This window comes from Argopecten irradians, chromosome 1 (genome assembly GCF_041381155.1).
Source record: "Argopecten irradians isolate NY chromosome 1, Ai_NY, whole genome shotgun sequence".
Classification (NCBI taxonomy): domain Eukaryota; kingdom Metazoa; phylum Mollusca; class Bivalvia; order Pectinida; family Pectinidae; genus Argopecten; species Argopecten irradians.
Window position 1 is genome coordinate 29,438,721 of NC_091134.1, and position 25,069 is coordinate 29,463,789.

Genomic DNA, 25,069 nt, shown 5'->3' on the forward strand with positions numbered 1-25,069 from the left:
TGGATCGATCGGTTGAAACGATGCATACTATCTTCTGTATATAAGACATCAAAAAGTCCGATACTACACACACACACACACACACGAAGGGTAAAGGAAACAGGTCTACGATCGATCGGACTGGAAACGATGCATGTCTTATCTGTGCCAGGTGGATACCCCATTTACTAACTGACAACCAAAAGAGGTCCCGGGTTGACAAGGCCAAATCCTTATTGAAGAAATACCCAAAATACAGCAAAAAGGCTTTTGATAATTTGGTCACAGGTGATGAAACATGGGTGTATTTTTTCGAACCCAAAAGAAAATGCTCTAATCGGATCTGGGGATACAAAAACGCCAGGCGCCCTAGCATTGCTAAAAGAATACGCACCCTGAGGAAGGTTTTGTATGTCATATTCTTTGATAACAAGGGTCCAATAATTCAAATCCCTGTTCCAAAAGGCAAAACTGTCACAGCGAAGTATTATAGAGACGTTGTACTTCGAAAACTTAAGAAAGTCTACAAACGCCGCCGCCCACAGACAGGTTTGAAGTACCTCAGGCTCTTACATGATAATGCGCCAGCACACAAGGCGCGCATTGTAACGGAGTTTTTGAAGGCAGAAAAGGTCACTGTCTTCCCCCACCCTGCATATTCACCAGACTTGGCCCCCTGTGACTTTTTCTTGTTCCCCAAACTAAAATTTCACCTGTCTGGAACAAAATATAAATCAAGAAATGCCCTTGGCTCTGCCATTTATCAGTATCTTATGAGTATACCAATTCAAGAGTACGAAAACTGTTTCCAAAAGTGGATCGATCGGTTGAAACGATGCATAAATGCAGAGGGGGAGTACTTCGAGGGACAGGGCAAAGTAAAATGATCAGAATTACTTCTATCAAAGAGAAATCACCAAAGTAACAATAATTTTGGAACACCCCTCGTAACCACTGAGGAGTTGATGAACTTATTTTTAGACAAGAACACTGTAAGATTTGGGTAGTTCTAGACAAAACAATTCTTTAATACACTGGCAAGGGCCAGGGTTCTGTATATAAGACATCAAACATTATGTATCTAGGTCATATTCAATCCGATACTACACACACACACACACACGAAGGGTAAAGGAAACAGGTCTAGATACAGGTAGGTCTAAATCGTTGTGCATATTACATACATTTTTGCTTCATTGACTGGAGTGTTGGGAGTTGATCAATGTCTTATCTTCTATTGTTTCATGTGTAGTTTACTTAGTTGTGGCGGTACATGCACATGTAGTCCGCTAAACCTGCCTATATTATTAGTTTTTTTTTTAATTTGCCTTATATATATATATAAAAGCCTGATGATAACGGTAGGTTTAACGGACTAGTAAACACGCCCATCTGGTGTACTCGTTATCAGGAGTTGACCTTGATCCATTTATCACTATCTGTTTTGTATGTGTGTCATCATACCACGATCGTGGGGGGTACATACTGTTTACCTGTTTGACAGATGGCTGTCATATGTTATTAAATGTCAGAAGTTTGTGTAATATCGCATTACATAGAAACAAACGTATTGAAATTAATCATCACAAATCAATTTACTAAAGATAACATCCAAAGAATTCAAAATTCTTTTTGGGCTTTTTCTATGAAATATTACGTCATTGTCTCAGGCAATCAGGGGGGATGTCACAAACTGGACGCCATTTTTTCCTTTCTGGGCTGATAAAATAAAAGGAAGAGTTTCTGACGATAATGATCGATGAGCAGTATTACTTGTTTACAGGAAATTAGGCCATAATGATATGACTAATGATTAAGATCAGGTCGGAGTCCCTTGTGAGTTATGGGGGGTTTAACAGGGAGGTCAATGTTCAGCTTTGCTGCAACCAAATATTATTTTTGAATGGTTTTTAGCTCACTTGGCCCGAAGGGCCGGTGAACTTATGTCAAGGCGCAGCGTTCGTCGTCCGTCCTCAACATTTCCTTTAAATCGCTACTAGTCATTAGTTCTACATGGATTGTAACCAAATTTGGCTAGAAACACCCTTAGGTGAAGGGGACAAAGTTTGTATACATTTTGGCTCTCACTCCCTGGAGCAGAATGAGTGGAGCCCAATAGGGAAATTAGAGGTAAATATTTAAATTCCTTCAGAAAAGAAACTATGAACCTGTATTCAGATCATTACTTTGCAATACAAAACAGGTGAGCGATACAGGCGCTCTGGACCTCTTGTTCATGAATAACATTACATTGGTATAATAAAAAAATAAAACAAATTGGTAGTTGCGAACAAAATTGAATTATGATATGACATCTTCGTTATATGTAAGGATTTTGTCACTTTATGATAAAACTTATCATTATATGACACAAGTTTATCATTATACATGTAAAATACAAATCTATCATTATTTGATACAAATTTATCATTATATAATACAAATGATACAAATCCATCATTATATAATACAAATCTATCATTATATGATAGAAGTCTATTATTATACAATACAAATCTATCATTATATAATACCAAATTTATCATTATATGATACAAATCTATCATTATATGATACAAATCCGTCACTGTTTAATACAAATCTATCATTATTTAATACAAATCTATCGTTATATAATACAAATTTATTATTATACGATACACATCTAACATTATATAATACAAATCTATCATTATATGATACAAATCTATCATTATATAATACAAATCCATCATTATTTAATGCAAATCTATCATTATATAATACGAATATATAATTATATGATACAAATCTATCATTATATAATACAAATCTATCATTATATGATACAAATCCATTATTATTTAATACAAATCTATCATTATTTAATACAAATCTATCATTATATAATACAAATCTATCATTATATGATACAGATGTATCATTATATGATGCAAATCTATCATTGTATAATACAAATCTATCATTATATAATACACATCTATCATTATATAATACAAATCTATCAATATATAACACAAATCTATCATTATATATTACAAATCTATCATTATGATAGGACATTGCCATTTTATCTATGGAAAATCACAAAAGTAAGCCGAAGCAAAACAATACGAATCGTTCAGACTTGATGGGGTATGCCACAAGGGTCGCACATGTTTGTGGAGAATGTGTGTTTGTGAGGATAGGCATTTCAACAATATCTTGTAAATGGGTTACTAAAGACATCTTATTCCTCACCTATACGCAGGTCTCGATCATCATGGAAGTCATCACCTTTTACGATGAAGAAAACAACAAGCATGCTTATAAAAAATACAAAGGATATACCTTTAGCATCGATTTTCTTGGAAATGACGGAGAATTGCTGGAGAAAATAGCGCAACGTACCATCAAGGATGACGACGTTCTAGTGAATGTTTATCCTAAATCTGGTAACATCTTAATCTTTTTATCATTTCTAGTAATGTTTATCCTAAAATCTATTTATTATCATTTCTAGTGAATGTTTATCCTAAATCTGGTAACTATGTTTATCATTTAGTAAATCCTAAATCTGGTAACTATTTATTATCATTTCTAGTGAATGTTTATCCTAAATCTGGTAACTATTTATTATCATTTCTAGTGAATGTTTATATTAAATCTGGTAACTATTTATATCATTTCTAGTGAATATCCTAAATCTGGTAACTTTTATTATCATTTCTAGTAAATGTTATCCTAAATCTGGTAACTATTTATTATCATTTCTAGTAATGTTTATCCTAATCTGGTAACATCTTTAATTATTTATTTCATTCTAGTAAATGTTTATCCTAAATCTGGTAATCTACTATTTATTATCATTTCTAGTGAATGTTTATCCTAAATCTGGTAACTATTTATTATCATTTCTAGTGAATGTTTATCCTAAATCTGGTAACTATTTATTATCATTTCTAGTGAATGTTTATCCTAAATCTGGTAACTATTTATTATCATTTCTAGTGAATGTTTATCCTAAATCTGGTAACTATTTATTATCATTTCTAGTGAATGTTTATCCTAAATCTGGTAACTATTTATTATCATTTCTAGTGAATGTTTATCCTAAATCTGGTAACTATTTATTATCATTTCTAGTGAATGTTTATCCTAAATCTGGTAACTATTTATTATCATTTCTAGTGAATGTTTATCCTAAATCTAATATATTCCAGTAAATGTTTATCCTTAATCTGGTAACTATTTATTATCATTTCTAGTGAATGTTTATCCTACATCTGGCAACTATATCCTATTATTTCTAGTGGATGTTTAAACTTTTCGTTAAAAAAGTTCTACATTCAAATCAGCTACGATTGTAATTAATTATTTCTTGTATAAGTGAACATGAGAGCAATCATGTTCGTTCCCTGTATCACGTTGTCTGGCTTCCCATCGTGCTGTTTGATAGGACTGACTATATCTGTTATGTTGCCACTGCTTTGAAACATTTTTATGTTTCAGTGATTTTTGTTCTTGGCTTCGTAATTCTTTTGTTTGTTTACTTAGCACTCCTTAACTTTTTATGTATTATTTGGGAAAATTATATATTACGAAGAGTGCGTTATAGATCGAGTAATGAAAAAATGGCGTCGTGTTTAATTACAGGTACCCACTGGCTCTATAACACTGTGATGATGTTACGATCAGGAACCTTGGATTATCATGGCACTCCTACCATGATGGAACTACAAGACTTCAACTTAATCGAAGAAATGCCATCACCCAGGACTTTCGGATCCCATCTACGTTGCCGCTTCCTTCCCGAACAGATGAAAAACGGGAAAGGGAAGGTTATCACTATTACACGTAATCCAAAGGACATCGTGGTATCTTTGTATCATATGATTAGGCAGTTTAAACGATTTGTTGGCTACGAAGGGACATTTGACGGTATAGTGAAGTACTTCCTCACAGAACAGTGTAAGGTCATATACTAAGTTTGTGGTATTTCACAAAATCAACTGCATACTGTTATTAATATCCCGTATAAAGTTACATTAAAGTCGATATGTAATTTTCTCTTCTCAGTCTTTACTTTCGGATCATGGTTTTCCTGGACAAAAGACATGGAGGAATGGAATAGTCCAAACTGTCTGACACTTTGCTTCGAGGACTTTAAGAAGGTACGTGAATGTTGATGCGAAACTGCAAACAATTTAGATTCTAAGAATGACTTTTTTTTTTAATCATGAATTATGTTCAGCTGGGGATTAGAAGTTTTTTTAAATTTGTGTTTCGATATGCATGGTAACATACGCAGGTTCATATACAATATAACCATAAGATTTAAGTTAATTGGTTATACAAACTTTCAAGTAGCAATCTAATTAAAATTAAACTAGTAATTCCCCTCCACTACGATACTCTACGTTACGCTCCAATACAAGATCTAACGATGCCCCGTTCGAGGTCACCTCAGCATGACCTCTGGCCTAGAATTGGAACATCTCGGGACGTACTATTATCCGTTTACACTTCCGAATGAATCAACCACACCGAAGATTCCGTAGGCGACACGCTGATTGGCTAACCATAGGGGTCATGCGGAGGTGACCTCGAACGGGGCATCGTTAGATCTTGTATTGGAGCGTAACGTAGAGTATCGTAGTGGAGGGGAATTACAAGTCTAATTTTAATTAGATTGTTTCAAGTAGCATTTTGATTCTAAGTCTAAAAATGCGATTTTCATTTTTGTTTAATGAAATCTGATTTAGATAATGTTTACCCAGTCAACACGAAAATAGAAAGGGATTTTAATTTGCATTATTTCGGTCATGCATGTTTCATTTTAAAAACAAGACAGTTAATCCCATGTTAACAATTCATCTTAAGCTCACCTGGCCCGAAAGGTAGGCTTATGAGCGTGGCGCCCGTCGTCCAGCGTCCATCCCATCAACAATTCTTTTAAATCGCTACTAATCATGAACGACGCAGTGGATTATTACCAAATTTGGTCTGAAGTATCTTAAGGGGAAGGATAGGTTTGTATAAAACGTAGCTCTGGTTCTGTTGCATTAAAGGATTTGACTCATATTTGGTCTACAGTATCCTTGACTGAAAGGGAACCAGTTTAGTGTACGCCAAGGGTCAAATGCGCAGGGACCCAATAAATGTAATGCTACAAAGGAATAAAGCAAAATTGGCTCATATTTGGTCTGCAGCATGCTTGACTGAAAGGAACCATTTTTTTATAAGCCAAGGGTATGGGTCCCGGAGTATGGGTGTCAGAGCCGCAGTAGGGCCAATAGGGGAAATTTTGCAAATTATTTATAATCCTTTTTCTGCTTGTTGCTCAAATGTGATCATACATATATATAACATTGCTGGGTTTGCTTTTACATGCCAGATGAGTGATACAGGCCCCTTGGACTCTTGGTTTTACTAAAAGTTGAATGTTTACAATAGAAAACGTTATACAACAAGGATACTATATTATGATGGTGTTGATTGTGCTTTGAATCGAAATTAGCTTATTTGTATTGTCATTGTACCCACTGTAAAGTAAAACAATAGCTTTGTAGTGTATATTCAATATATATTGTACTGGTGACCGTTATGGTAGATTTACAGGGAAGTAATTAAGCACTCTTCATTATATTGGAACAACTTTGATTCATTACAGAATACATTTTCAAATGTCGTAAAGCTAGCAAAGTTTTTAGAAGTGGATCACGATGAAAAGTTTCTACAATTAGTCACAGAAAATATTCGATTCGAAAAACTGAAGGAAAACCACATAATAACGGTCCCATCCAGTGAGAAATGGAAAGAATTCTCCGAAGACGGTCGATTACCAATCTACAGGAAAGGTAGGTCTTGTGTTGCTGGTATACAATCATCATTATATAGCTATAGCTCAAACTTCTATAAAAACCAACTTTAACTGACGAAAAAGTAGACTAGTTCGACGGTACACTTTAAGGAGATAAAACATTAAAACATTAAACAAAATTAGCGCTATCAAAACCGTTCTTTGATAAAAAAAGAAGAAAATCCACAAATATTCTACAATACATTTTTGAAATCTGTCAAGAGTAGGTTTGAAACATATATGATATATTGTTGATAATTTATGTGTTTTGAAATTTGTAACATTTGCCAGATGAATATAATTGGGGACTGCGTGCTACTCCTTGTCAGAAGAAAGCAAATATTGATTTTAAAACTTCTACTATTATTTCTTGCAGGCCAAATAGGAGAATGGAAGCACATGTTCACCGTCTCCCAGAATGAAATGTTTGATAAAGTATTTAAGGAGAAAGTAGCGGAACTTGGACTAAAAACTGAATGCTGTTTCGAATAAAATACGTTCAAATGTGTATTAGGAATACTGGCTCCGAGGAGTACTTTTTATATATAATTTCAATATTGAACGAAATATGTATACCATTAAACACTAGATCTAGATTAAGAGACATGGAATTTATCACCTTAGTTATAAAATCTACCAACTTTTACACTGACTGTCTGGTATTTTTTTTATATGAGTACCAGATCATAAGTGTATAACCATCATTTGCTTATGTCATGGGGCGGTGTCCATCGTCTGTCTGGACGTCCGTCTGTCATACGCTAACATTTTGACTAAATCGCTATTAGTCATTCATTTGTAAATGGATTATAACCACATTGAGCCATGAACATCACTAGTATAAGGGGAAGAAAGTTTGTATAAATATTGGCTCTGAACCCACTTCAGCAGGATGGAGGTATGATAAGAGTAAACAGGGAGAACATAAATGATTATAAGCTTTAAAGATATAATCGCTTTTATTATAGAATTATCATTACATAAAGCTACAAATAAATGTCTGTGTATTGTTAACAACTTACAATATGATTGTTAATGTTTGGAATCTTAAATCATGCAATATCAATTAATGTGTAAATATTGCTCAAATGTGACATGGAAAATATTATGATTTATCATAATGTTTAACTAATATGATGTATTATTTGGTTTAGTTTTAAAATTTTTATATATGCATAATTTTTCTTTTCTTTTTTTTATCATAATATCATTAGGTATTCAATAAAGATATCTTTCGGTGCACTAATTACACATGAATATGTATATCCATACTTTGGATTTTGTAACTACATCTATCAAATTTATATTTTTTTCGTTAGATTAGTTGTGGTAAATAGAACAAATATAAACATACCGTAATACTATTTAGAATCATGTCACTTCAAATTCGGTTAACAAATTAAAAATAAAAATGCAAATGTTGATTTGAAGAGTAAAATATGAATGATGATGATTTCTTTCTTCACCGGTTGCCATTTACCTTCATTATTTTGTTTGTGCTACCTGTATCTAAAGAGGTCAGATTGTCATTTTAATATCTTTTTGTCAATTAATTACTTTGAAATTAAAGTTGAAGTCATCAAGGATATGTTCATTTTGCTATAATGATAGGAAACGACTTTAAGTTGAAATAACTTGTGCCTGATTCTTTTGAGTTTATAACAAAACATGTTTAAAATACAATAATTTGTTTTATATTTACTTAATTGTGTTTCATGGTATTATATTTATATTTTGAGTGTTTCGTCACTACATCAATCAACAAACTGACGAAAACAAACATTTGCCTATGTAACTTTAAAAAATACATTAAATCCCTATTTCACACTGAACAGAATAAATTATATCAAAAGAACCGATTTTACATAACTACATGTATGCGAAAACAAGAAGAGATGTCACGCATAGACAAAAGTGAATTAGTGTAAAACCGTCCGGAATCATTCACGTACCACGTGATACCCGATAACGTTTGTGCGGGACTATTGTTTCTATTGGTGATGGAATGACGTCAAAAGATAATATCCCGCGTTAACGTTATTTCAGTGGGAAGATCACAAATAGTTACGTTCCATCACCTCTGGAGATACCAATCTCTCCCAGGGTGCATTGTTGTCCCCACAATTTCAATTTGAATGTTAGTCCAACCATCCTACGCCAAATTAAGCCAAATCTCAAACAAATTGCAAAAGAAACTTTTTATTCATTATCATAATTAATAGTGCACAGTTGAACACACATACAAATTCGAAAACACATGGATATTGGGAAAGTCAAATTTAAAAGGTCAAAGGTCAAACTAGTTATTTGTATCAGTAATGTATTACATACATTATAGCAATAAGTAATATCATGAAATAGATGTTATATGACCACCTCTACAGTTTGCCCGAATCGATGAGGAAATAATTCTTTCAATATTTACAACTTTAAGAAAATATCAGGAAATTAAAACAATGTTTACACGATACCGAGAGTAAAATATGGGACGATTCGTCCCATTATTATGACATTATAGACAGCGCGTCGAAGATCAGAGTCCTGACTGAACAACACATAAATATATCTTCATGGAACACTCATGAAACACCTTTTAACCATCTTAATATATTGCAATGATTACAAGTTCAAGAAAAATATCATATGGGCGGGATGACTGTTTCTTATTCCAAGTCATTGTCAGTAATTTGAAATTAAAATAAAAGTAGTTGTGAGTATCATTACGTCTTATGATTGTTCATGTTAATGGATCATACTAAGCCTCATCTTCCATATGTCTGGATGAGTTGGAACAACTTTTCCCTTTACAATCCCTACAGACTATAGAACACTCTAGTCCGTGTTTCCTACAACTACAACGTCTTGAGTCACAATTCATTTTGCAATGGTAGCTGATGACATGAAGCAAGCATTCGGGAGCCGCGGGGTTATTTGTCTTTGTAGGTCATTGCCAGTTGACCAACCCCAATCACAAGGGTTCATATTGACATCATTTGCCCATGATTGCACTTAAAGGTATGTTCTCATGCTATGGAAACTAGCGGCAGCTGAGGTAGGTGGTTTCGTATGAACTTGGACACAAGTTTTGTTCGTTTAAACTTGGACACAAGTTTTTTCCGATATCTCATAAGGTCTAGACCTTCATGAAAAACTCAAAGCAGTGACTAATTGATCCAGATCGAATCACCTGTTCTTTTGTACTTTGTGTAATTAAGACACGTGATTGTGATTTCAAGAATTCATCAATGGTTATCCTTTGGAGTGCTGCTGCTTTGCTAGTGCCATACATTATTATATCACAGCCAATTAATGTGGGTATCACCGACAGAACCTCACAAAACATCGGATCCAAGAACAGTTTTGGTCTTCTGTAAATCCCATACTTTGATTTTCCCTCAGGAGATGCGATCTGATTTGAAGTACAAACGCAGAGATTTGGTCAAATCAATATGGAAGAGGAGTAATACCAGAAGATCGGTGTCTTCTCCCAGCCAGACAGTTGGTTTTGACAGTGCCGAAGATACAGCAGTTTGTACAATCAACACATCAGCGTCAGATGTTATCCTTTTAGTCGGAATTCCGTTTTCAGACATCTTTCTGCTCAAAAGATTGATGAAGCTATCTTTATTGGCATTATTGGCTAGAAACACCTCTTTCTTCGTTCTAAACGGAGTGATTTCTGTAAAGTTCACCTGAGTACCAATGACTCCTCATGATCGTCTCAGATGAATTGCGTCTTTCGTATATTATCTGGACCTTTTGAATAACCGTCAAATACCACGGTGCAATCATCATGGGTATGTGGGGACCGCAATGAACCCTGGGAGAGATTGTGGAGATACCAGTCCCGCATAAACGTTATCGGGTATCACGTGGTGCGTGAATTAGTCCCATTGTGTTTATATAAACTTGTTTTTTACGAATGATAATGGTCAAACCGTCCCCTTCTTTAGGAGTATTCTTCAATGTTATATTTTGGAACCATAATGGGTTTAAATAAGTTTATGATGATATGTACTCTAACTCATACACTGTGTTGTGATTATGTATATATAAGATAATATCAATACATGCATTTATACGATTTGTAGAAATCACAAGAGATAGATAGAAATTCATTATTTCCTCTTTACAATGATTCACACATTTTTCATGTCAAAAACTTTCAAACCTATCAAAATGGACAGTTTCTTCATCATATTATTTCGAAAAAATGCTAGAATGTTCATATGATTGACCATCTATCAATATTGACGTGTGGTCAACGGAACCATGTTCATGTCGCGATGAAAATGCTTGGGTCATCATGACGATTTTTTAATTCATTGCGCCCCTTGTATATATGACGTCACAGTGATTGTTTTTGAAACGGCGGACATCGTATGCAAATCGTGGCTATTTACTTACAAGTAAATCTAGAGTATCCGCAAAAGAATCCATAACTGTTTGGTTTGATATTGAATGATCAAATTACATTATGTCAGAGCTGGCAGTCGTTTACAGGAAAATGATACGAAAGGGAACTTACAATATATATTAAAGAGTTTAGTAAGCGTCTGAAATACATTTTTCAAGAAACATGAAATTTCCGTGGGCCGTTTACTGAGGTGAAATCAATCTCTCCCAGAGTGCATTGCGGTCTCCAATTTTTTTAAATTTAGACTGGATTGCCTGCCGTAGTTTTTCTTCTCTCCACTAGGCCTCGCTCCGAAAATACAACGACAGGTCAGAGCTATCGATCTTGGGAATTTGAATGGCTTATACTTATAACGTTCAGGGGATATTCCTTTTCAAAATGGCGTCTGGATATTATTAGCGAAAAAACCCAACATCTATTTTTGGAATTGCTGATCTCTAGTCTGCTATATAATGGTAAATTGTAAACAATATTAGTTATTTATTGAAAGAAAAGAACTTTACATACCATTCGTTGTGTATTAGGTGTTGAAACGCGAAATTGTCTTTTGAAACAGACGCTCGGGGGTTTTCCGTTACACTCATCATGACGTCAGCGTATAGTATGGAACTTCAGATTTCGTACGTGAGTAGATATCTAGTCGTTGATTTTAAATTGTAACGTTCTTAGACTATTTCAAATAGCTTTTCTATTCTGAATGCTTCCTAAACATATCGAAATTTCATTTCCACCACGTGGCCATTGTAAACAGAATGGAATCCTCGGTCTAAATGTACCCAGCGATTTGTTTATTGAATTGACCAATCATAATCATTTTGGTCAGGATCTTGACCAAAATGGCGGCCACGCCCTCTAGGTAGGGGAAGATTCTATTAGTCCCACTGTTTGTTAGTTGGGCTTGTTGTGTGGCATGGAGGTTAACGTTGGTGTACTACCAATGAAATGATAATCTATGTTAGAGTTATTTCCCTTCGAACGCTTCTTCTTGATCCGTATTTTGTTTTGGGTGTGTTCAGTTGTCACGATAGAGGTACATGTATCATAAAGAATTTTATCATAATAGTACTACATTCAGTAATTATATTTTGGTTTCTTTCCACGAACTTTTGTAACTTAACTATGTTTTGTGATATCATATAGCCGATTCTTTACACGGGTCAGAGTTTTCGCGCAAAAAAAGGCAAAAATTCCGCGATATGTCTTTCATGGTTTACATAATTAAAACATTTCTCGATATTTCATGAATCGAATTTTCGCTACCATAACATGTCTAGCGAAATCGCGGAAATATCATTAGCAAAAATGACCGGCTCTACGGTATGATACATTTTAAAGCTAATTACGTCTGTCATATTTCATCATTCTACGTATCTGACAAATGGTTTAACCAGTTAAATTGACAAACTGGTCCTATATACATGTATACTATATAACACTTACGAGTAAAACAAACTGGTCCTATATACTTACTATATAACACTTAAGAGTAAAACAAACTGGTCCTACTAACTACATGTATATAACACTTACCAGTCGGACAATGAATGAACTCATTATTTTACCTGTCCGAGTACTAACTAGTCATTATACAGTTATACATATCAGATGTCATCATTTGTACGAATCATGTTTTAATTCCATGTGTAACATTTTATAATTAGAGAGGATCTAGAGCTCGGTCCCTACGAACCGATTTGCTGACAATCTGGATATCATTTGCCACCCATAGAAAAGTGATTTAATAAATTAATATTTTTGGCAACAATTCAACAACATTGGATTTTATACCGTACAAGAAAAAATATTACAACAACAGGAAATGAAGAATCAAGACTTGACAGCGGACTGAAATGATAGAGCTGACCATACATGATTATATAATACATTAATAACATATAGCATGAGACCACAGTGACGAATTCACACATAAACAGCTGGAGGTGAGTGAGATACACATTGATACCACGGTAGCGGAGTTTATTACACTTAGTCCATGTACATTGATCCTCCATAGACGTTACCATCATAACCAAAAAACCTTACTCTTATCATTTACAATTATACCTAGGCCTTAAAACGGATTAATCATTTTAAATTGTGAGTTAAAAGGATGTATGTTAATTACCTTACATCAATGTCATGTACAAATCTAAATGTGTGTGTGTGGTGATTGTTGTACAGGTAAGTCGATTTTTCTCACTTTAGTCCGACATTTAACTATATTCTCGTGCATGGTTTAAATGTGATTTTACAAGATGAACATTAATACCCAAGACCCAGTTGGCAGTCTGAGAATAACATGAGAGGCATATATTAGTATGTAACACTGTACTGATTTTGTTTCAATTTGTAAAGTAGTTTTAGTGAAAAGAAAACCAACAAAACACTAACTCCAAAAACATGTAAGGGATACGATATCTAGATCAACTTTGTATTAATTCCTTTAGTACATAGTATATGTTCTGCATTATTTAATCTTTTGTATATTTAGTAAAATCAAATTTTGTTCAAACTATTAGAATAGCAAAATATTTTCTTGACAACCAAATGTTCTTATTGTATATCAACGGCAGTTGTCATGAAACCGAGATGACCTCAACCGTACTATAATCAACATGAACTTTATAGTATGTAAACTAGACTGTCCTCGGTACTCCGTGGGTTACTATGACTGTATACAGGTATACTCTAGGAGAAACTCCACATATATCACGAAGCGGTTGAGTATATTCGTTTCATGACCACTACAGAGAATTGACGAGATACATTGCCAACAAAATTAAATTGATCACAACAACAATGTCAGTAAAATAATCCCGCAAATGTTTTCTCGGGTATGTTCAAGATTTAAACTGATTGACCAGTTGACACAATTATATGCAGCTTGTTTTTACCAAGACGACCATGGTTAAGATTCCGACGTGACCAGGTGACCTGCAGGGCAATGTTTTTTTTTTTGCCCTGGTACTCAGGTCCTCCAACGCTGTCATCTGAACAGTGTGATTAGTCTAAGTTGACTAAATAACATATGTAAACTACAGTACACCTCATATATATTAAAATAAAGAATATGGATATCATCCTGTTTATATCTTTGGGATATGGACGGTAGAAATTCAGAGAAAAACAAACCCCAACGAAATCAAAATAAGCATCAACATATATACAAGACATTTAAAATGTCCTTATCATGGTAATATAACGCTTGGTTAAATTCTTGGTTTCTATTTTGTTGGGTTAATATTTGTAATATGACGTATCCGTAAATCTTCATTTGTGTGTTGTTTTTTTTAATTTCTGGCGGGGGTATTAATTATAAACAATTTATTTTTACAATATTGCATTATTATGTTCTGATTTTCGACTCTTGTGTGGTCCCGTGTGGGTCGATAAATAACATATCGATGTTCCCATTGTTTACACCTGTGAACTCTATTACCAAAACGTTTAGTTGTTCGGGGTTGCCATCGTTTATCTGATACTTAACGTCTACATCAGATGATAATTTCGACATTTGTTAAATAAATTCCATATCTAATTTTAACATGTTCAAGCTCTGACCAGCCATTATAGAGTTGTACATATCAGATGTCATCCATTGTAACAATCCTGTACTTAATTCCATGTCTCTTATTTCTTAGTTTCGAGTGAGAGACACAGACGAGCATTTCGATGTTAGGTCTGTGGTTTTATTCAGATAACATATACAGCTGTCGACACGGAAAAGCCTAACTCGATACTTTAATTTTCAGTGTCGTCGATCAAAAGAAAGAAAAAAGGGGTAAAACACATAAAAAACCCACCTCAAAACAAAGCAATATTAAAAACCCCAAAACAGCATATCAAATGTTTTACTCTGCAATATCTATTTGATGTGAAGTGACATCTTTGAGTATTTTATAATTTCTGGAATGATTTTTTTTTCAGTTTCATAATCTACTGGAGTGATATCTTAGTTGTAAAAACAGTGTACTTTAAAGTATAAATCCAAAGCATTAAAGATTAATTTCGCTACTATAATTTTTCTACGTCTATTTATCGATGAAGCCAGTGTTTCTTTGTGTCCTGGGATACCGAAATAGCGTATCAATATTTAATGTATATGCCATTTACAGTGAAGAAAAAGTCGACACGAAAACCCTCGTCACTACGTAAAGGAATGAAGCATTGTAGGGCCGCCAGGTGAATCCCACCTTACCCTGGACAGGGAACACCTGGATTGTTAATACACCTGACTGCCTAATTACTAGGATACACTCGATGTTTAGCGTGTTAATCAAACTATATGGGGATAACCAAGGCCTAACCAATGCAAGACAAAGACAAAAAATCGACCCGTTTACACATCCACTTGAGATAGGTATACTTATAATACACTGTACACACGCCGCTAGATAATGTTCATGGAAAGTGAGAGTGTTGTCAGACATTACCCGTGACGAGAGAGAGGCGAGGACACCACCGGCATTACGGCGACACATGTGTTTACATTTAGCATCAGCTGTATTGGTTAAAGTCATTCCCTTGTGGACTTTAACAATATAGCAGAGAGCGCGATCTGTTTGGAATGTATCGGTGACGTTGAATACGGCACGGTTTGGTTAGCATAGTCATAGTTCTGGTAATGAACAAGGATAGGAAATAGACCAACAGGCGACATCTCCGATAGGTGAAAGAGTGCATCTCTGATAATATGGGTCAGGCTGGCATATGTAAAAGGGTTTTTACCACGCAAGCATCATTGTCAATCAGCTGTCTTCCTTAGCGGTGCGTGTCAGGTGAAATAAAGGATGCTTCTGCTTTGATGACAAGTTGAAAGGTACGGTATATCAGTACTTTCATTTATCGAATATCCTCATTTTCTATGTAATATTATATGAGCATATTGCTGATCAGTTAGCACGAAGACGTTATTTCATTTCTCATGGTTTACCCAGATATACTGTATTATACTTTTTTCTTTCTTCAAACAACTTTTTCCGATACTCAAAGATAATTGAGAAAAAACATCAGTAGTATCATTATTAAATATGAATGATTCAAGGTCTTTGATTGCGATAAGAGTTTTTGCTTGGCGATGTAGAGATGTTTTTAATGAACTTTATAGTATACACTCTCGTAAATGTTTATAAGGTAAATATAGTTTGTTGTTTCACCAGAACGACCTTATATGATCATCGCGACGTTCAGTTGAAGGCACATGGTGTAAACTAAGTGCGTCATATTGAGTACAGAACTATTGTATATTATACTGCACGTTCAATTGGTACATAACGTCACAAAGATTATAATATTCTATTCATCTTCATGTTTAAGTTTGATTTATAATCAATACATTCATAGAATGTTTATTAATTAAACCAGCACCACTTACAAATAATGTGAATTTCAAACATAACTATAACTAACATACATATTTCTTTCTGATTTCTCTCTAGCATAATTGCAATTCTTTAAATTATGGTTTTATAGAAATGAGACTAACTTGAATAATTATGTATTCAATATACGTTGATTTTACCCTATCATTGAAATAATCAATCGAAACACTCTATCAAACTAACTTCATGAAATATGAACGATATAAGATCGATGAAATAGTGATGATAGTGCTACTGAAAATAAGTTCTTGCCCAAGGATATAAAGCGATTGTATTGTATAAGGCAAGATGTTGAGACCGCAGAACCAAATGATTTCGCTATATACGATATATTAACGTTTGCCACTGTCCAGGTTAAATGGAGTTTTCAAGTCTGGTCACCTGTCACTAATTTTGAATAATGGCATCTCGCATACCTGTGAAAAAAAAGAAATTAAGATCTACTATCTTGCTAAACTTGTATGTGGGGGGTGCCGTCTTATGTTGAATTCCGCACGAAAATAGACCAAAATATTCATGAAATTCCAATATTGATTACCTCCCCCCTGTCAGACACACACTTGACAGAATTTTAAAATTTCTTTATATATTTTACATCTACATGTATTGCCCAACCCACACATTAAACATTTGAAACTGATGCGCCCTGAATACCCAATCAGCAGGCTCCGAAACATTCACCTCTCTATGAAATCTTGTGCCCAAAAGGAGATTTCCAGGAGTGCCCAAAAGGGGATTTCCAGGAATCTATTTTTGGTTTGATTCTGCGGTCCCTATATGTTATGAAATGACTATATTGGTGCTAGACCGCTACAATTCGCCCAGAACACTAGTGTAGGCTTCACCGGTAGAATCGAAGGGGTCAGTTGTCCAAAAGGCAATCGACACGTGGCCTGCTTCTAACTAATCAGAGAGATATGTCTAAACAATAATGTAACAATGACTTTGCCATTCACATCTTATCAATGTCATTCTTATTGCTTATCTTGTCGTTCACATTGTATAAATGTCATTCATATAGGATTTTTCGTTTTGCTTACGGTATAATCAATCTCAAAAACTCAGCTTCCCGGCGTTATCTTTTTACATTGATTATACCATAAGAATAATGATGGACGTAGATCACATTTATAGATCCTTAGAATAATAAAATATACATTATGAAGAACAATATTACAAAGTCAACGACGTGCTATCATATGAGAAGATGAGAAAGATGCAGTATGAATGACGAATATACAATGCAGAAATGAAAGGTATACTATAAATAGCAAAGATACAATACGAACAAAAAGAAAAAAAAACTTGCAACATAAAAATGCAATATGAATCTAGAAAAAAAAGGAATAACAAATTATACAACACAACAAAATGAATTATAAAGCACAAAATACCAAACTACTACTTATAGCTGAAATCAAAAGTATCTTTGCCCATACATTTGTACGGTTAAATAATGCCAACAATGTTGTGACTAGTAGTGTTAACAGCCTACAAATATAAATCATTTAAAGATTAATATGGGCTGAATTATAATTAGATCATGTACCTTTACATATATAAAAGTTTTGTAAGGCCTTAATTCGCGTCAATTTAAAACCCCATATGATTAACATAAATTTGGTGTGATAACCAAGCATCATTATAAAGTAATACGAACATGTTTGATCGTGAAAATCTTTTGTAAAATATATTAACAAAATATGAATGATATGCCTTAATAGATAGAAGGTATGGAGTTAACTGGTTAAAATCATAAATGTATATAATCAGTTAGTTGGAGCAAGTTGGTGTACAAAAATTAAAGGAATGGAATACATGATTCTTACCTCCTGGCTTCTGGTGATACCACCCAATAAATCGCCAGTCTTCTATTGTTTTATAATAGGAACCTTCAATATTAAAGTGAACAGTCGGGCAAGGGTGGCTAAAGTCGGTTAAAATGGTGTGAATGTATCCAGTATAATTTCTTATGAAATGGAAAAATAAAATCTCTCGTCAAAATTTGTCTGCGTACGAAGAAATTAATTTAAAGTATGGGAATTCTAAAACGTCCTCCCGGCTGACTATGTCCGTGGTTACATTTCCACGCAGCCTCGCTTTCAATGTTTTCAAGTTTTCTTTACTTTAATGGTCAGAATTGGGAAACTAAGCAGAACTTGACCGTTGTATTAATATGTGAGAACTTTTGGAAGGCCAATGAACGCATTTAGACTGGTTTTCTTTGCCCGACTATTCACTTTAACAACTATCTCCGTACAATGTATCTTCCTACATAACTTCAGTGATGTTTTATTATATATCTCTGAAAGCTACCCTAAATCACACTAGTATGTCTACCCCAAAGGTAGGACTATGAATAATTTATCGACTGCAGTATTACTAGAGCTTTAAAATTGGGTAATAATCCTGTCTCTGATGAATACTAGTATCCTTTCTCGTGTGGCGGTTTAGATCTGATTCTTTTTGTATAATCGCCTCTGTACATACAATCGGGGACGGGCGGTTGGGTTCTAACGTCAGCTTACTACTTGTTACTGATTATTGCTCGAAAATTTGGATTAAGACAACTTGATAACCATAATGAAGTGAAATGTTGTTGACTATGCAGCTAGATACGTATAGTAGTAGGATTATGTGAGCCAACACTCTGTAGTCGTCTACCCGTTCCCACAGTATGACCGACACACACACATACCGCAGGCTTCCAATATTATTAGTTACACAGTTTGTTAGTACGGTCATCAACAAACTGTACATTGGGGATAATTCATGTACCATGTGATACCCGATAAAGTTTGTGCGTGACTATTATTTCTATTGGTAATGGAATGACGTCAAAAGATGATATCCAGCGCTAACGTCATTTCAACGGGAAGATTACAAATAGTTACTTTCCATCACCACTGAAGATACTGGAAATAACTGCAAAATACATTATGTATGGAAACCAAAAATACTCAGAACGTAAGCAATTTTTACCTAAATGACGAATACATGGTCATAGTCCGTTTCTATTAACTAATCTTAGTAGAGCTTGCCGGTTTCGTTTTGCTGATATTTAAGTTGTATTGCTGCTAATTTCACTGTAACGATATGTAACTTAAACATTTGATATTTAAACATTGACATGTAACTTGATGATTTGGTCCCCAAAAGCATATGTCGGCCTATAAGAGAGCCGAAATCTAGGAATCATATGTTCCTGGTTTTGAATAAAGCGCCTTCAATCACCGCCATGTTCAGTGACTTCGGGTTTTGTCGGATTCCTAATCGTATCACGTGACTGACGTTCGACACGACCTGCACGTGGTGAGCCAGGTAACTATCGTAAGCACACATGTGTTTGTTTACGTTTTCCTTCTGGCCTATATGAGCAAATCATGCTAGTATATGTCCACAGATTGAGTATTTGAAACATCCAATTTACACATTACCATAAAATGTTGTGTGTATCAAATATTGTAATGCGCGAGCATTATTTTCTTTGTAGATAGAGTCTGATGAGGTCGACCACATATTTTGTTTATGAAAAATTGTTGATATTTTCTCTTGGTTTCATAACTCTCGTTTTACTTCGAGATTGTCGCGACGATGTTCGGAAGAGTTCGGAATGATTCGGCATCTTTCGAGCCTATTTTCACGTGTACACGTTAAAAAGATTTTTTACTTTTATAATTAAAGATACTTCCAGTGCTGCAACTTTATAAAAAGTGGTAAAATTAGAAAGTTTAAACCTCAGGCAGACGGAGAAAAATATGTATAACACTTAAACAGTTTTCACTGTGACCAAAAGAGCGAAAGTTATAGACCATACAACTTTAATATTGCCACTGGACAGGACCTATATGTTGCTACAAAGCCCAATATATGATAATTTCCTGTATTTGCATTGGCAGTTAGGCTCTGGCGTACAAATACCAAAATAAGAGTTCGAAGGTCAAGAAAAGACTGGGTTTTACGTCATCGTTTTGCTTCCAACTCTCCGAGTGCCGTCGTCACGAAGCGTCACTTGGCCGCCCTCTTGTTCCTAATGGCGTTAGGGGCAAAGAACGATAACTCTATCGTCCAAACCTGATACGAATTCTACTAACCTGATAGATTATTTATTGGATATCACGTGACGTAATTTTAACCAATAGAATTACAAGATTCCTGTCTAAGGCGGGATAACTATATTGACCATGCTTTTAGCACATTTGACGTTAAACGTGTGAATACTAGAGAAGGTTTCACCCCCTCGAGCGTGAGACAGGCAAATCACAACCCGAGGGGTAAGATTCTAAAGTTTTCAAACATGAAGCTTGCCGAGTGTTTGACAGCTAAAGAATCTTAACCCGCGGGTTAAGATGAACCTTTTCTCACTTTCAATGGAATAAATGATTATTTTTCTTTTGATATGTTTGCTTTTCGCTGCATTTACTGTTGACATTACATAAATGCACGACAACGTCAACATAACGCACTGGAGTGCTATTAGCACGACGTCAACTAGTATTTATGTAAAGTTTGTGCATGCAGACTGTCTTGCCTTGGGTTAGGTAGAAATATCTCAGTCTCAACGGAAGTTGGGTCACTGTCCAGGTGAAGAGAAAGTGTAATCTACTTCAATCTCGTGATTTAAAACACCATTTTTATCAGTAATGTGAATAGATTATGTCCAACTATGTCTATGTCATACCAATAATAAAGCGGAAAACCAATTTAGTGAGTAGGCTATCGAAACCTCATTTTACAGGTAAAAGTGTTTTACGAAATTACGGTTACATTACGGTTGTAGAAACGTTTTACCACTATGTACAAAGAAACATGAATCATCTTGCAAATGAAAGACTTTATTTATAAATTAGCAGAAACTTTTAATATGAAGTTATAACTACTAGAACGTGATGCTTCAAACAGCAAAATACCACCATGGAGAACAAATAATTAGGATAGAAACAAAAACTAATCTAAGTTTTTCAACATTGCTGTACACAAAGGACTACTTTGATTTTTATGTAATGCAAAAAGGTGTAGATTATATCGTTACACAGCAACCACCAAAACAATATGTTGAAGAAACCATAGTCCTGGCATTTTTTTGGGTTCAATTTGGGAGCAATTTGAAGTTAAATGACTTTCATCTGATCTTTACTTAGCGGTATTGTAAAATTATGCATTATGTATGCAATGACGTCCGGAAGGCATTCTGCGTCAAAGATTATTCCCAACGTGTTCAACGTACACTACTTACTTGACAAACAGTAACACACATGTCATTACAAGACTTATAAACCTTACAGGACTAGATGCTGGTTTGATATTGTATGAAGTTGTGGATGAAATCACATTGCCATCCATTTTACACTAAGGATCTAATAAAGAGTTGTTTGTGTGTGGTTGGTGTTTTTTAAAACAGTTATATGTGCCGTTTTTCTCATACTCACCTATCAAGGAGATCTTCTGAAATGTTATTCAACAATAACAGTTGCCAAGATTTGGTCATTTGTTAATTACAAATTACAGATGCAAAGGCTTTAACATGCTATATGTCCTCATTGAAATCACACACATATCAAACCAGTTCTAAGGTGTGTGTTTGTAGAATACGTTTTTACAACCCAGAATGAAATAGTATGGGCTGAGTAAATGTGTCAGATAAAGGATGTTATTCATATAAGCCCGAATGACGTTAATAAATACCGTGTAATATGATAGCTTCAAATATGATGTAATAAAAAAGGTTACGTAGAGTTTCAATAATCAAAAACCTAATCTAAATTACATGTGTGTTTATAAATATATATCAGGTTATAATGTAGGTATGCCAATGAAAGTCACCATCTCTGATTACAAACCGCGATATAATATTATGATAATAACAACAACTGACAAGGTAAACTGTACGTAGATGGATATACTGCGCATGAATTCCCTGTGGTATTAAATCAAAATCATATATACAAGGTTAAGGTGGGGACGATAGGTCAAAAAGTCATCTTACTGGATATAGATGTTGATTATCGATGTCAGCCCTTGATTGCACGTCCGTACGTGTTTGATGCTGGGTTGATTACCTTTGTGGTGTAGGTATTACCGGAGGTAGGAGGGGCCATGTAATTAAGTCACAGTGAATGGCCTTTTATCAGAAACTCATTACCACCGGGTGTATATCTACAATATCCTTTCTATCCCTTTATAGAAATATCAAATATAGTGTTACTAACGTACTAAATCCGTATTATGTGATATTTTGTGTGGTGTTTGAATATGACAGGTTTATAGTGACAACAGATTACGACAAAACATGTCGCTATACAACATATAATTAGCAGTGGTTTTATACGAGGTGCATGTCATATTAACAATGTATACAATAATGTATCATCGCTTGTTACAATGATATCAATTTAATTAATCACGAATCGCACATAATAGTTTTAACAACCGGCTCCGCAATAAATAAAAAACCGAAATGTTGTTTTCAAAACAAATATTATGGAGACTTTACACGAAAGTTTCTCATAAAATTTTGTCAAGAGCCATTACTCAAATCTGTTAAGACGATTTCAGTTTTATTTATTGTGATATTGTGTGTAATATTTCACATGACATCTTCGAATGTTTACATAAAATAACATTGTAAATAACATCGCGTGTGATGACACCGGTATGTCACATTCTACACCACGAGCACACCATTCGTAAATCAATTTTAATGTTTACATTGGAAAGAAATCATGTCAATTCAGTAATTGTAACTTTTTTGAGAGAATTAAACAATTCCTTCACATGAATCCGAATTACAATGTACGTTCTCACAATTATTTCGCACCAATCTCGTTCTTAGATCTAGTTTTTTTTATATTATATTTGTTTTGGTGTAAATGTCGAGTTATTCTTATTAAGGAACTCACCAGGTTATGGTAATGTAGAAAAGCCAGAGGCCTTAGAGTAAAGCCATCCTCCATCGCTAATACCAGACCTTTTGGTTTTTGTTGACCTTGAACGCGAAACGTCGACCATCGCTGTTGCTTACATTAACTGTACTGAATACTACCCAGAAAAGATTAGGTATGACTTATAACCGACAATGTCGATGCCTCTCAATTTAAGATATTATTACCTGGACGTCACTTTTGTCCGCTTTGTCACTTAAGTTAGTGGATGATGTATAAATAGGCTTTGTCTACTGTCTGATACAAGTTAAATCTTTTTGATTTTACAAAATGGATTGAAAATAGTTTGTGGTCATTACTTGGTATTAGCGAGTCCTATCTGGATGGTTGTTCGTTGATCAGGAATTTAACGATTATCCAATAAAGCATACATATTTCAAAGATAGAAACTATCTAAGCACGTATGAAACAAATAGAAGCGTAACTATTTTTATTTTTATTTTCAAGGGAATAAATGCAATATATTTGTTTCTATGCTTAACGTATTTTCACTCGTGTCACGCACTGATTGACAAAGTGAAAACAATCTTTGAAATTATAACAGATATCATATGATCATTTCTTAATTGTATCATATTTAAAGAAAGAGTTTCTAGATTGTAACTTTCAAATTTTGCCAATGAACATTTCAATTTTAGATCGGGTAATTGTGTACAAGTATAAAACCCTACCTTTCGTGGCCAGTATTTGAACCAATAGTCTGTCTTATCGAAATATAAGGCGTATAACTGCCAAACCGAAATATAATTGGTGTACCAAACATTAAGATACGGTTCTTACAGGATTAGAGAATACTTACGTAAAATGTTCAAAATAGATTCAGTAAACGATAAAGGATATATATGCTTAAAGTTAAAATCATTAAGCGAATTTTTTTCTGAAAGTAAAAAAAAATGTAAGATTTTCTTAGCCAATTTTATTTGTAGTTGGAAACATTATCAGCAATTGAAGATTTACAGTTAAAGTTTCCAGATTATAAATGTAAGATATATTTGATAAACTAACCTACCGTACGCGTATAGCCGGTAATTTTCGAGGGTAAAACATTTCGCGATTTGAGCTCGATATGAGAAAATTAATTTTTCGCTGTCTGGATTTAAGGTTATATGTGATTCATTCATTTCTCAATATTTCACGAACCCAATTTTTGCGATCATAGCAATGTCCTGCGAAATCACGAAAATTATCCTTTGAAACTAACCAGCTATACTGTATGTAAGGGCACGGTGTTGTTATCTGTCGGCAAACTTGGGAAATTAAAACCCTGCAATATTTACATTAATATGTATATTTAGGTTGTGTTTATTTAGTTGTGTAGAAAGAACAAAATCAGCCAAACAATATCGATCGTTTACGGCAATAGTTTTGTCTTCAGACGGCTATGTGATCTAAATCAACACAGTTCAATGGAGGGTATACACAATACAAGTATTCACTTATAAAACATATAAAACATATGATCCAAACGTTTTGTGGGTAGAGAATAAAAGAGTTGTGTTCAGATTGCGCT

At 34.3% G+C, this 25,069-nt stretch overlaps 2 protein-coding genes across 3 annotated transcripts in view; both read left to right on the forward strand.

Moving 5' to 3' along the window:
- Nucleotides 1-1,083: 1,083 nt before the first annotated feature.
- On the forward strand, nucleotides 1,084-8,521 carry LOC138323356 (amine sulfotransferase-like). 2 transcript variants are annotated; one of them, XM_069267938.1, is made up of 6 exons: nucleotides 1,084-1,132; nucleotides 3,230-3,413; nucleotides 4,615-4,929; nucleotides 5,038-5,132; nucleotides 6,632-6,818; nucleotides 7,197-8,521. In XM_069267938.1, the coding sequence occupies exons 2-6, from the start codon at nucleotides 3,242-3,244 to the stop codon at nucleotides 7,310-7,312; spliced, it is 885 nt and encodes a 294-aa protein (XP_069124039.1). In that variant the 5' UTR covers nucleotides 1,084-1,132; nucleotides 3,230-3,241; the 3' UTR covers nucleotides 7,313-8,521. The 2 variants fall into 2 exon arrangements, with proteins under 2 accessions (XP_069124039.1, XP_069124046.1); XM_069267945.1 differs by lacking the exons at nucleotides 1,084-1,132; nucleotides 3,230-3,413 and adding an exon at nucleotides 4,106-4,125.
- A 7,282-nt stretch (nucleotides 8,522-15,803) lies between these two features.
- Nucleotides 15,804-25,069, forward strand: part of LOC138323371 (hormonally up-regulated neu tumor-associated kinase homolog A-like) — a 33,709-nt gene continuing 24,443 nt past the window's right edge. The window contains exon 1 of the mRNA XM_069267957.1: nucleotides 15,804-16,056. The gene's annotated coding sequence lies outside the window, so the exon portion shown is untranslated. The remainder of the gene's footprint in view (nucleotides 16,057-25,069) is intronic.